Here is a 13,264-nt window from a genome sequence, read left to right on the forward strand (position 1 = left end):
TCATTGCAAAGCCACTTCTCATTTATGGGAACATGCTATGTGGCCTTTCCCTGGCACTGTTTGATGAGCTATCCATATTATGTCTTTGTTTGATTCTGCAAAAACCAAATCAGTTAATCTCAGTGTAACAGGTGCCTGCAATTTTTCTGTTTGGAGACTAAGGTGTGATCCAGCACTTTTTCTTCCAAACCTCCTTTTCTATTACTTTTGGGGGTACAATGAGACTCACCAAGACAGACTTGGGCAGGTTGTCATTCTCACAGATACTTGGCAGAGAAACTCCAAAGAGCTGTCCTGTTACAGGCGATGTGGGTGACATGGGCAGGCTGTCTAGATGAGTGCTAGAGCCACGCCAGAAGGCCCAGTTTATGATTGATCTTCTCCTTTTAAATGTCTTCTGACCTGAATCTAAAGAGAACAGATTATTAGGAAACCTAGTCCAATTCATTTGACTTTATTTCTGTAATATGGTACGTATGTTACTATGGTTCAAAGAAAAGCACTTAGCAGTTGATGTCCTTTTGTTAACAATAAAACCTATGAAATCTCATTGATTTATGAACTAAAGAAATTTTTCGGACATCTTGCTTTATACAATTGAGTACTGGCACTAAATTCTCAGGTTCTCTGCTTTTCAAATAATAGGGAGGAAGGGAAATGGTGGAAAAACAAAGGAACATGAAATTTCACAGGCTAATTCAACTCTCCAAATGCCTATGACGGTAAGTCTGAGCTGAAGCCAGAAGCTGGGAACTCAATCCAGCTCTCCCAAGTGGGTGACAGGAATCCAACCGAGCTACTACCTGGCCACCAGGAAGCTGGGATCATGAGCTGGAGCTCATTCAGACCTAAGACTGACGTCTTCAAAGAACGGTTCCCTTATTTAACTAACACCTTTAACAAGGGCTTCAAATCAATACATGTATTTTTCTACTTGGAAAGATTAGACGAAGCACACAGAGTTGAATTTTGTGGTAGACCACAATTAAATAGTGAGAAAAAGCAATGGGGAAGGAAGAGAGTAGAAGAGAAAAAATGGAATTGTCTCTCAAGATGTTCCCCAGAAACAACGAATGCCATTACTCGATGTCCCACAGAGAACAGAGGGGGAAGCTAATGTTCTACAGTATTTTTCTGCTTTGTAAAGATGCATGATGAAGGCAGCATGGCTAGACACAGACATGAATGAGACTTGGCCTTGATATTATAAGTTCATACCTAGTGGTGACTAAGTTTGGAAGCAGTGGTTGTTAGGAGTGAGGGGAACAAGTATGTTACTAAGTCTCAACTAAGTAGGAACAGAGTACCAGAGACACTGGGGGTCAGTAACTTTTTACTGAGTGCAGGGGCAGGGTGTTTACATTTGATTTAGATTTTAAAATGAACAGGATTGCAACTGAAAGAACATCCTGCATAGCACCTTATAATATAATTGACTATAATTATTAGATAACAGTTGAAATTGAGAATGCATATAAATGAAAAATGTAGAGTAGGAAAACAAACAGGCATAAATGTCAACACTGAGTTATGATACCACCATGTCAAATCACTTTTTGTATTATCTGTGTCTAATTTTAAGATGTTAGGTAGTGAGTTTGAACACAGTTTGAAAATTAAAAATACAACTCTTCAAGGTTTGTCTTGTAAAGGTGGCTGACTCTCCTGCTGTCTGCTCCTAACAAATATGCATGGATACCAATTATAAGTCATGGACAAACAAACCCTGGTAAGGTACCTGGAAGCACTGAAGAGTGGCCAGAAAAAGGTGGGTACCATAATTAAGTGGCAAGGGTATAATACCTGGATGAATGGAATGGCATAGCAATGGATGAATTTACTTGGTTTTTCTGCCTGAGGTCAGGCAGTATACTAATGGAAACTTAGGAAGAAAGCAGAACTTTTAAATGGCCTGAGAAATAAGAGAACACAGAGGTATAGGTGGAAACCGAATGGGGAAAACCTAATATGAGAACCCCAAATATTGTGAGTAAATTCTGCCCAAATCCCTGGCTGATCGCTGAAAACCAGAGTATACTTGAACTAGCTTCAATAAAGATGAACAAAATTGAGATTTGAAGAGCCTTAATACCCAGCAGTGCCCACTTTGAACTGACTCCATTTTCTCTGCTGGGAGTGCATGGGAACTAATTGTTAAACACTGGCTGGGTGGCAGTGTTTCTGAAGACACTCAACCAAGCTCCTGACCATTGCTGAAAACTGAATGCTGAGGGATTAGATCTTCTCAGTCTTGCATTGTTACACACTAATTTTAAGACTTTATTAGGCTCCAGCATACCTTAGCCTTTCATTAGCTCAAATAATGTGCTTAAACCAAATATTAAACCACGTTATGTGAGAATAAGCAAATAAAAAACATCTTACCAAATGGCTTAAGACTGTCACCCACACAGGACTCTTCCTTAGGATGACAGTTTACCATTGCTATATGCACTTAAGCGTGCAAAGCTCTCCAGCTCGGAGTTAGGAGCCCTATGAGACTCCACATTCAGACACTTACATAAGTCACCTAAACTCTTTCAGCATTAAAAGGAAACGGACATTACCTACCCCTCTACGGCTTATAGAGAGGAATATGTTAAGATTTGCTCCCCACAGCGAGGTCCTCCCTTCTCCCCTCTCCCCATTCTGTTTGCCAGGCTTGAGGAGGTCTGCAGACACCAAGGAATATTACTGCTCTGTGCAACTACAGCCTTCTCTTTCTACCCTGACCGCTAACATCTTGAAAGCAGAAATGAAGCTAAACCTTCTCAAACCAGCAAGGGGTTCTGGTATGTATCGCAGTGTTAACCGGTGCTCATGTTAGTTTAACATACTTTTTAAGGACTCTGTACTCAGTTTGCTTTGCTCATATTTATCCTGGTTTTATTATTTCTAAAAACTGTAAGATTTGGTTTTTCTTAGAGCATTCATACATTTATGAAAGTGAACAATGATTTATATATCCAGCTATCCTATGAATGTAGGCAGAAGATAAAGTTGAAATTGAATCCTTTTTTTTATCATAACTACTTTCAGCTGCAGTCATGCCTTTTGTTATGTAGAACATTCAATATGAGAATTTAAGTTCCCTCTGGAATTGAGAGAAAAATTTTCATTAAAGTTTACTTTCTTGCAGAGCTTTTAATGCATAACTTTCTAAATTCCTCCAGCTAATGAAAACAGTTTGTTTTATATTTACATCACCCTTTTGACAGCAATAGAATCTAAGTCTATGTAGATATAGCTTTCCTAAATAACCCTAGCTGAATTCAGGATAGTGTTGTTTTCATATTTAAATTAGAGGACTGACTATTAAAAAAATCACAATTCTTGAAACTATAGAATGATGATCACAGCAACACTTCAATTGGAAATGATACTGTGGCCTGCATCTACCCAAATTATACTCCTTCCCGTTACCTAAAGGCGATGACTAAAAATGGAATAACAACTCAACTGCAGTGTAGTACTACATCTCAGATGAACATTGTAGGTGCAGATCTGGGAATGGATCGTACAGAAACTCCAACAGTTACTTACGACCATACTTAAAAAGACCTCCAGACTCTTGTGTAAGCTCAAGGTTTTCGCTGTACATAAATTAGGTGCAACACTAATTAAGATACTTCCAGTCTAAGCACAGAGGCAGCTATGTATAAAGTATTCTGTGAACACAGAGCAGGGGCAATTATCTGCCTAAAGGAAATTCCTAGATGTGGTGTCTCAGGTCAAATCTTTAAGTGCTTGTATCCTAAACCCTGAATTAATGCCAGACCCATCTCACAGGAGCCCAAAGACACGCATGGCCTGAAGACAAACTGAAGGCTACTCTGCTTTCAGGATAATACTTTTGCCTCCACATAGAGGCAGAAAAACCCTGGAGATGACCACACTCAAGTAAGGCTATGCTGACTAACAGGACTATTTTGTTTCGAGAAACCCTTTCTCATAAAGGGAGTCACTGGGGTTTTACCTAATTGTGCCTAATTTTATTGAGGTGGTTTAAAAATACAATTGGTATCAGTTAATATTCTAATAGAAAAATGATCTTTACTGTCTTAAGTTTAGAAACAAGATCTAGTTATTGCATAAGAGGCTACGTAAAATATCCACTTTTCAGGACTAAGCACTTTAAGAATTGAGTTCACAGATTTGAAACACATCGGTCAGAGTATGACTGACGCCAATAAATGACACTTGGTAAGTCACATTCTGGATTTTTATAATGCATGCTAAGGAAGAGGTTTAGCCTCTCTCCTTCCATTTGCTTTTTAAAAAATTAAAACTCTGGGGAAAACATGAACCCAAGGCTTGGTCTTAAATTGATACTGAAACACAGAGTTTGATCTAGATATGCTTGCATTTTTTATATGCCAATGATGCTCTGCCAGTATGGAACTTAATGTCCATACAGACATTTTTCCTTCAAGGAAAATAGTCACCAAGAACAACAGTGCAGGGTATAGTGACAGCAAAATAAACAAAAACCATCAAATGAGGACTGCAATTCAGGAAATACTAATGTGCTGATGGAACAGTGAGTTCACATGACAAGGGCAGAAGACCTATGTTGAGGTGAGCTGCACGTACTTTATGATGCTGGATGTAGTTTGAATCTGTACTAAGTTGATGAGTCATGGATATTGTTACCATACTCAACAGAACCCCAAATTCTTGTGTTCAACTAATGTTTCCCCTACTAGGTGCAATGCTCATAGAAACTCTGCTGTACATCCTGAGGATGAAGTTCCACGACTTCAGATGCTCAAACTCTAAAGACAGGTAGATGCACAAACCATCCACAACAGATTTTAATGTGTATACTGCAGTTATACATAACATAGCTTGAACTATCAGAGTTGGTTATTTATTCAAGAAATCAATGTTGAGTTTGTAGCAGCTAAAAATTTAAATTGTCCGCAAGGAACAATTATAATGAGAAAAGTTTCAAAGATTTGAGAACATTCATTTGGTTTCCCTGAAATGAAATCTGCTAGGTTGTATTGTACGTGCTTTGGAAAATTTAGCATGCAGGGCTGGGGCTACTCACTGAATTGTATTCATCAGCGATACTGTACCAACAGTGCATCTCATTTACTCTTAGGGACATAACCATTATGGATTTTTATCAAGCCAGTCTTTGGTTTTTATTTTTATCTTGTGCTATCACCCAGTTCAATGGCTGAGCAGCAGTAAAGCTTTAGAGTGATATTTGAACATAGGTCCAAGACTGGACTTCAGATAGATGAGACCTGTTCTCAGCCATTGAATGGCTCTAGAAATTAATGCTGCTGTAGATTTGATGCTTAATGAGTTCAATCTAAAATGGTAAAGTAAAAGCATAGAAATATATCAAGCTGCTTTATACACCCCTATCTTGCTATCAAAATCTCTATTTCCAATTTACAGCAAATATTTTGAACTCAAACTACAGTCTCGGCAGTATTGTGCCAACCTCAATGCAACAGCAAAGGAAATTTTCTTGCCTCAGGACATTTCACTATGCAATTGAGGAGCTTCTACCTGATTTTTATTTGGAAGGAAGTGACTCATACAGTGAAGATATGAACTGATATAATTTTTGCCTTTTGCCTTCCAAGACAGGAATTTTCTCAATTATCTGCACAATATTAGTATCTGGCAGCAATAGTTTTTCAGAGAAGAAACAGAGAAATTTCCTCATATACCAGAATACTTGCAACACTGATGAAGTGATTTGGGAGGGAAATCTTACCCCTCGCAAGGTATTCAAATCTTATTATAAATGACATTCAATTATTTTAAATTTAATAAAAATGCAGGGAAATCCATGACATAAAAATTGGCATAATATCCTTGATTTTGTGTACTGACTTGAAAATTTTACTAACGGTGCTAGCTCCTGAGTAAGTGGTTTCAAGCAGATGTTCCTTAAAATCCTTGTGTTTTAAAAATACACATGTGATTCAGCTGCAATTATTAACTTGTCACAGTAATTCTGATGATCAAGTAGGTTTTGGTGCCACTAGTCGATAGTTACTCCATCCCTGATACCATGAACCAACTCCTAGTGGATGCCTATAACTTAACTGGGCAAGTTATTGGCTAAATCGGATAAAACCCTTAGGCCTTTTGACTGCTTATTAATTAAATTAAATTGAAAAAAGACCCAGAGAAAACGGTTTTGGAAAAAAAAATGGGTAGAAAGGGAGAATCTTATTCTCCTCAGCTGAATTATAAACAAGGAAGAGAACAATTAACATTAACTAATTCTACAAATATTAAGTACTTACTTTAGACACTGTGTAAGGTACTGACAGACTGAAGCAAATATGAGCTATGATCTGCATACGGTAAATGTCACATAGTTGTAAGCTAACAACCCCTCTAATCCCGTGATTCCATCTGCTATTCTAGGAGATGACTGACAGTTTAAGCTATATTTGTTAGATGAGGGAGCCTCTGTTGACTTATCCACTGATAACTTTAGTAAGGCATCATGTTAGGTGATCATCAGAAAGTGACAGAACTAGATGTGCATATGTACATGTCAGTTGGTTCAAGAGTTAGAACATGCTTTAAATAAACAAAATAGTAGACAACAACGGAGTGTTCATTTGGGGTTGGTCATTAGTGATCACAAACTTTCCTGATGGCGAGTGATTTCATCTACGGCACTCATGGTCCATGAGGAAATAGGATTCTAGTATGAGTACAGGAGAGTAGGAAAGAGAATGACACAGCTAAAGTTACTAGCAAAAGAGAATCTCATCACAACTCTGAAATTTAAGCTGGATAGGGAGGAACTGGATAAAGAAAGTGCTATCAGAGAGAAGAAATCTTGGCTTCCAGAGAGAGAAATCACAAATACCAGTTGAAGAGGAGAAAGAATAGGTCTAAGTATTTTTGCCCAATAAGTCCGACTTGAATCTATGGATTAAATAGGATTTTTCATGCTGCAACTATCAATTATTTCAGAAACTATAAAGATTCCAGTATGAAAATTATAAACCATTTAAAATACTGACGAAAACCGAGTTTAAAAGGATCATGATCTGAATAAACATTTTAAACACAAAAACCCCTGTGCAATGAGTGCTGATAGTGTCTGTCTTAGCCATGTGTGGAACGCTACCAAAGAGGGTCATGAAGTTGGAAATGGTAGGAGATACTCTCATTAATGCTGTGTCAATTAGATCAAGAGATGAGGCATTTCAGAATTTCATCTGGCTTTAAGATGACGCCAATAATCTGTCATGTGCCAGAAAAGTCCATTCCATCCCTTTAAACTTAGTCTTCCTCAGGCCTGAGCTTGCCCAGCTGCAACAAGCAATGCCACTGGTTCCTTTGATGCCCTAATTAGCTCAAACTGACAATAGAAGCCACAGAAGTGTGTCGTTTTCCTAACAGCATATTCCTACTTTTTGGTCTCCATGATCTCTTTCTCTTATGCAACGTTACTTTCAGATGAAGAGCTTAAACTTCGGTTAAGCTAAGTTCAACAGCTTCTTAGGGAGACCTTCTCTGGTCTGAAGGTAGAGCTAGCATCTGGACAATAAGATGCTGGACTCTATACTTGGTATATGCTTGCAATAAAAAAATCTCAACTGAACTTGCACTGTGGTTATGCAACAAGGTGGAGGAATCCACCATTGGGGGAAGGGTTAGGGGAGGGGTGGGGGGAATCCCAGTGCCTATAAAACTGTGTCACATAACGCAATATGTAATTAATTAAATGAAAAAACAAAAAACCAATATGGAAATAATAGTCTTACCTGCTTTCCTGTAGCCCTTGAACCTTTTACCCTAATTAACTATGTAAAGATCATCAAAAATACAATTGAAGAAAAAAAAACCAGATATGCTAAATCAGACTTTTATGTTGAGCATTGCTTTTCATTCTAGTCTTTACCATGCGATGGATAAGAGTTAAGTTTAAAAGGGATGCACATTTGGTAAGAAAAGGAGACACTATAGAAATCATCTTAGTCTTCACATATGAGGACATTACAGAATTTAAAGGAAAGTTTATTTTGGAGAAGTTCATAAGAGACTCATGCATACTTTTTGTAAAACAATGAATACTGTCTGAACTTTCTGAAGACTGCTTGTATTGATCACAATCATCATACACCTAGTGCGTTACCAACTTTTATCCCCTATCACTGGCACTCATGACACTCCTTTTTATGGTGTAATCATTTGCAGGGACACACAAAATGGAGGAGTATGTTACAGTACAAAGGCATTGACACAGCTTTAGCATTGCCTGGTGTCTGACTCAACATGATTTTTGCTCTCTGGATGTGGAGTTCTTAGCACATAAGGCTAAAGGAGAAAGAACAGTGTAAAGAAGAGACAAAGTATGTTCTTACAACCTGCTGGTTAACATCTACTCATGCCTATTGCTGGTATATAAAACTATCTTCTAAAACTGCATCCTGTTTTTTAAAGTACTTAGTGGCTCTGAAAGAAAAGGTATGTTATCTGGCTAGAAAGTTGGGAGTCTTGCTCTGTGCTAAGTTTGTGTTCAGCAGTGAAAACTTTTGCTTCAAGAAGGCTCTGTGAAGAGAGCGAAGGAACTCACCACTCAGTTGCTGGGCTGCAGCCAGGCGGCTGGGCTTCAGGATGAACTGACATTGCATCTCGCGGGGCAGCTGCTCCATGAGGAAGGGCTCTTGGACGTTGAGGGTGGCAGTGGAATCCTTTGATCCCTGTGTCAGGAGGGCAGTGTCTCGAAGATGGCTCATTTTAATTGCATAGGGATATTCATGTCCTACGCAGAAAAAAATTCCATATATAAACTTCAGGCTGACCATTACTATGAGCATGTGTGGTACAAACTAGTATTCTGCTAAGTACTTTTGCAACTGGACGGTCACCATGTATACTCCAGTAGTTGTACGGAAGGGTATAATATGCAGGTAGCCCTACCAAAGTAGTTTTCTTGGAAGATGGCCCAAATACTTACACACCTGCATGGGAGAGATCTGGTTGGAGTTCCAGGTTTCGGCTCTGGCCCACCACTGGCTGTTGTGGCCATTTGGAGAGGGAACAAGCAGGTGGAATCTAACTGCCTTTCAGATATATAAATGAATAAACAAATCCTTTTTAAAAATATCTTATTTGGAATATACATATTAGCTGAGTGGCATAATGATTTTTCACATTTCCATCTGGGAATATTTCAATGCATTGTAATTTCTTTTTTGACACTTATATCTGTCAATATTCAGCAAATCCACGTGCCCTCTGACTCCAGTGCATAATTTAAAATATCTACCATACACAATTTCATAAGGATCATAAGTACACAGTGGCGACACGATTTCACTATTAGGGACAAAGGACTCCTTATGTAATCATTGCTGCTATTTAACATGTCTCTCTGCAAAAGGCCTTGCATGTCTTTTGTTACATAATTGCAATTACTCAAGAGCACTGGGGCTGATTTATGTTTCCCTCCCACTGCTGCCCTCTAAGTTAGTGTTCATAGGCAATAATCAGAAGGAAGACTGCAGGGGATTGGAAACACAGAAACAGATGCAGAAAGGAATTTACAAACTAGAAAAAACTAAATCTTGGACATCTGAGTGCAACATGACTTTTGCTCCCTACTACTCTTAAGTAATTGCATCCTCTCAATAGAATCCTTGAATAATATTGCGCTGTAGATATTTTTTTAACTACAGAAAGTTCTCTTTTATTCTTAAAACTGGGTGTGACTCAATTGTTTATGGTCATTCTTTCTACCTGGCTTATGCATACAATGTCTATGTTCCATTGATAGTAAGTACTATGTTAGCTTCTGAAAATTAAGACAAAGAAAAGGCCTCTGGGAAAGTAAACAATTTGTCAAAATAGTGAACAATCTACATGTGACGTTTACAGAGCACAGTAAAATATCCGATGAAGGGGTGAGCACTAGGCCTGGCAGGCAGGATGCCTGTGTTTGGGCTGCAGTGTCTAGGTTGGAGTCCCATCTCCAACTCCTAATTCCAGCTGTGTCTTGGTGCACAGCCTGGAGGTAGCAAGCAGGTGCTGGCTACTGACCTGGGACACCTCAACTTTGCTTCCTGGTTCCAGCCCAGTTTTGGCCATAGCAGGCTTTGGGGGTGAGGGGTGGAAGCAGTAGACTGAAAGCTCTTTCAAATTTAACATGTTCATACTTTTCTGCTTTTATGTAAATATACACACACACATATACATATATACAATTAAGAATTGCAAGTATTAAGCCTTTTCATTGTAATGTAAATTTAAACTGCTATCTGAAAAACTAAGGAAGGAGAGAAGGGCATATTATGTTCTTAGTTTGTCTATAAATCATACCGAATCTGTTAAAACTAATTAAAATTCAAAATAAAAACAACAAATAGAAGTACTGCTAAATCTGGGAACAATCACACATCATCCTAGTAACTCAGTTTGGAACTGTTCTAAGCCTAGAATGTTACCATGCAGTTAATTTGAATTAAATAAACCTTATCAAAACTGACATGATAAGTATTTGATTTTTAATGACAACTAATTTCTGCTGAATGACTTTCACAAAAACAACTTTGCAAAACCTGAAAGGCAGCAGACTTTTCCTGAGCTCCATGCATGATTCCTCCGTGAGTACTTACTCCACCACTCCAGATGAGGACCCTGCCTCCCATCCGTCTCAGCCCTGGTCACTGTGGCCAACTGGGGAGTGAACCAGCAGACAAGTGACCTCTCTCTGTGTCGCTCCCTGTCTCTATATCTAAGTCTTTCAAACAAGTTAACATTTTTAAGGTTCATTTTGGAAAGAAAGTTTGAACTCACATAAACAGGTTTCTAACATTTCACATAAATGTATATTATTAAAACACTGCCTGTGTTACTTTTTTCACAGCATGAACATCACTGCATTCCACCTTTCCATAAACTTTTTGAAACATCCTTGTACACTGCAAAGGTCAGAAAGTCTGGCTCACAATTACTCAGGTTGGGGCAGGTCCTAGGCCCAGCAGTTCAGATGCTGTCGGATGCTCACATCCCATACTGGAGTGCTTTGTTTCAGTCTTAGGTCCATCATCTGAGCAGGCAGCAGATGATGGCTCAGGTACTTAGCTCGTTGCCACCCAGGTAGTGAGATTTGGGCCCTTGGCTTCGGCCTTGCTCAACCCCAGCTGCTGTAGGCATTTAAGAAGTAAAACAGCAGATGGAAGACCTCTCATTCTCTGTCTCTCTCCAATAAAGTGAAAACAAAAAATTAGGCCACTTGAAAAACTCTTCATTACATGGCAGTAGCCTCACAGAGGAAAGGGTAACATGAGACAATGACTGTAGTATGTTTCTTGCAATGCTTGCCAAGTACTAAACAGTTTAAAATAACAGATCATCATGAATACCACACCACTGTCATTGTTTCAAGTTCTGTCACAGATGCTGTCCCTTATTTTAATCGCTCTGTTTGTTAGTCACAATGAATGAGGCTATGGGTTAAGAAACCTTTTTCAACTAAATGAGTTTAATACTGTGAGATATGCCATATTTACCAATAATTCTTCAAAACAAACACTAAAGGACTTAGCTAGGTTAACAGCCAACTGTGCTAAACAGTGAAGAGTTTTAAGAGTCTAAATGGATTAATCTATTTTTTCTTCATAATGTCTAGGCAGGTTCTGGACACAGGGCAGGTGTTCAAATTCACTGATGCATTACAATGTGAGACTGGATTATAGGTTGTCTTCCACAGAGTAACACTGCAAGTAGACAGGAACAGAAAATATGAGAACTAAGTCACAGAGACAAATGGATTTTTAAAAAATATTTGAAAGGCAGTGGAAGATTGAGCACGATCTTCCATTTGCTTGTTCACCTCTCAAGTGGCTGCCACAGCTGGGGCGGGGTGGGGCTGGCCCAGGCCAGAGTCAGAACCAGGAACATCATCTTTATCTCCAACATGAGTGACAGGAACCCAAGTACCTGAACTGTCTTCTGCGTTGTGCCCAGGTGCATCAGCAGGGAATAGGACAGGGAACAAGGCAACCAGGACCTGGGATGTTGGCATTAGACGCAGCGGCTTAACTTGCTGGGCAGTAATGCTAGCCCCCAGAACAGTTTTCTAAATTTGGCACAAAGTAAAAATGCAGGGAGGAATGTTTTAGGTTTTTCTTCCCACTCATACCATTACCTACTTGAGTGAAGGGATGTTGGTCTAGCACACAGTGAAGCTTGGCAGATATTTATGAAATAACTATGATATGAGATTTAACATGTAATTGTATTGAAGCTTAGTATCCTATTAACAACTTTGTAATTAAGATGCAAAGACACCTTAGAATTTTATAGAAACTTACCAATAAGTGGGTAGGGTGCCTCTTCCTTGCCAGAATTGACCCATAATTGGTAATCCTTCTCAGAGCCCTTGGAGATAAAAAGAATTAAGTCTTACAATTAACCTTTCACACTTGGAACATAAATGAGGACTTATTTTTTACCTTTTTAATGCTTTCCAAAAAGAAAAAACATGGGGGCAATATAAACACATTCAGTTTGATGAGGGTGGACATGACTTTTGAAGATGACAGTGCTAAATTTCTACAACCCATCTCCCGCTCCTCAATCCCCAAGAGAAGACTCAGGAATCCTGATTCTATCCACCCCCTCAGGGATGCCTAAGGCTCTATAAATTGCAACAGAACCAGGATCTCACTAATTAGGTATTCCAAAGGATGTGAAGTTCTCCTGGCTTTTTACAAAGGAAGGGCACTCTTCCTGGTTACACAAGGCTTGTCTTTGGAGTCCTGACCTCCTTGGAGGGTGGTGAACTCAACTCTAGTGTGGCCATGGAAAGACAACCTTGTTATTCAGAAAGCCCAAGACACTGCTGGGTCTATGATTAGGAGGTAAAATCTCAAAAGCTGGTGATTAGCTTAGCTGTTTCAGACACAGCAGGAGGAGAATGACCAAGAGGCCTTGAGGAGTTAGGAGGCTGGGCAGTCTTCTCTGGTTTTAGTGTGGGCAAGTTCATTCCGGGGGACAGAAAGGACCTGTCTTCTTAAGACAGGTCCAGCCATGGGGAAAAAGATGGAATTGCTAGGATTACAACCTAACAACACTATAAATCCCACTTGAAAGAAGCAGTATTAAATTACATAGCTTTTTTGAATCCTCTAGGAAGGAAAGAGCAAAATAATTTTACATATTGCTAGAATAGTAAAGTCTATTAGTAATATTTTGTATTCTTGCATTTCACTTCTGAAAAATTATAGCCCTACTCTTATGATTCAAAGCCTAGTTATGGTTAATA

The 13,264-nt window shown here is 38.9% G+C and overlaps 1 protein-coding gene across 1 annotated transcript in view; it reads right to left on the minus strand.

Moving 5' to 3' along the window:
• Positions 1–13,264, minus strand: part of ARHGAP20 (Rho GTPase activating protein 20) — a 98,400-nt gene that overhangs the window by 12,537 nt on the left and 72,599 nt on the right. The window contains exons 8-10 of the mRNA XM_040976722.1: positions 12,312–12,378; positions 8,570–8,758; positions 230–408 (exon numbers count right to left, since the gene is read on the minus strand). Coding sequence (XP_040832656.1) covers positions 230–408; positions 8,570–8,758; positions 12,312–12,378 — 435 coding nt within the window. The remainder of the gene's footprint in view (positions 1–229; positions 409–8,569; positions 8,759–12,311; positions 12,379–13,264) is intronic.

The sequence above is a fragment of the Ochotona curzoniae genome, unplaced genomic scaffold (genome assembly GCF_017591425.1).
Source record: "Ochotona curzoniae isolate NIBS_2020 unplaced genomic scaffold, NIBS_Ocur_1.0 contig_2723, whole genome shotgun sequence".
Classification (NCBI taxonomy): Eukaryota; Metazoa; Chordata; class Mammalia; order Lagomorpha; family Ochotonidae; genus Ochotona; species Ochotona curzoniae.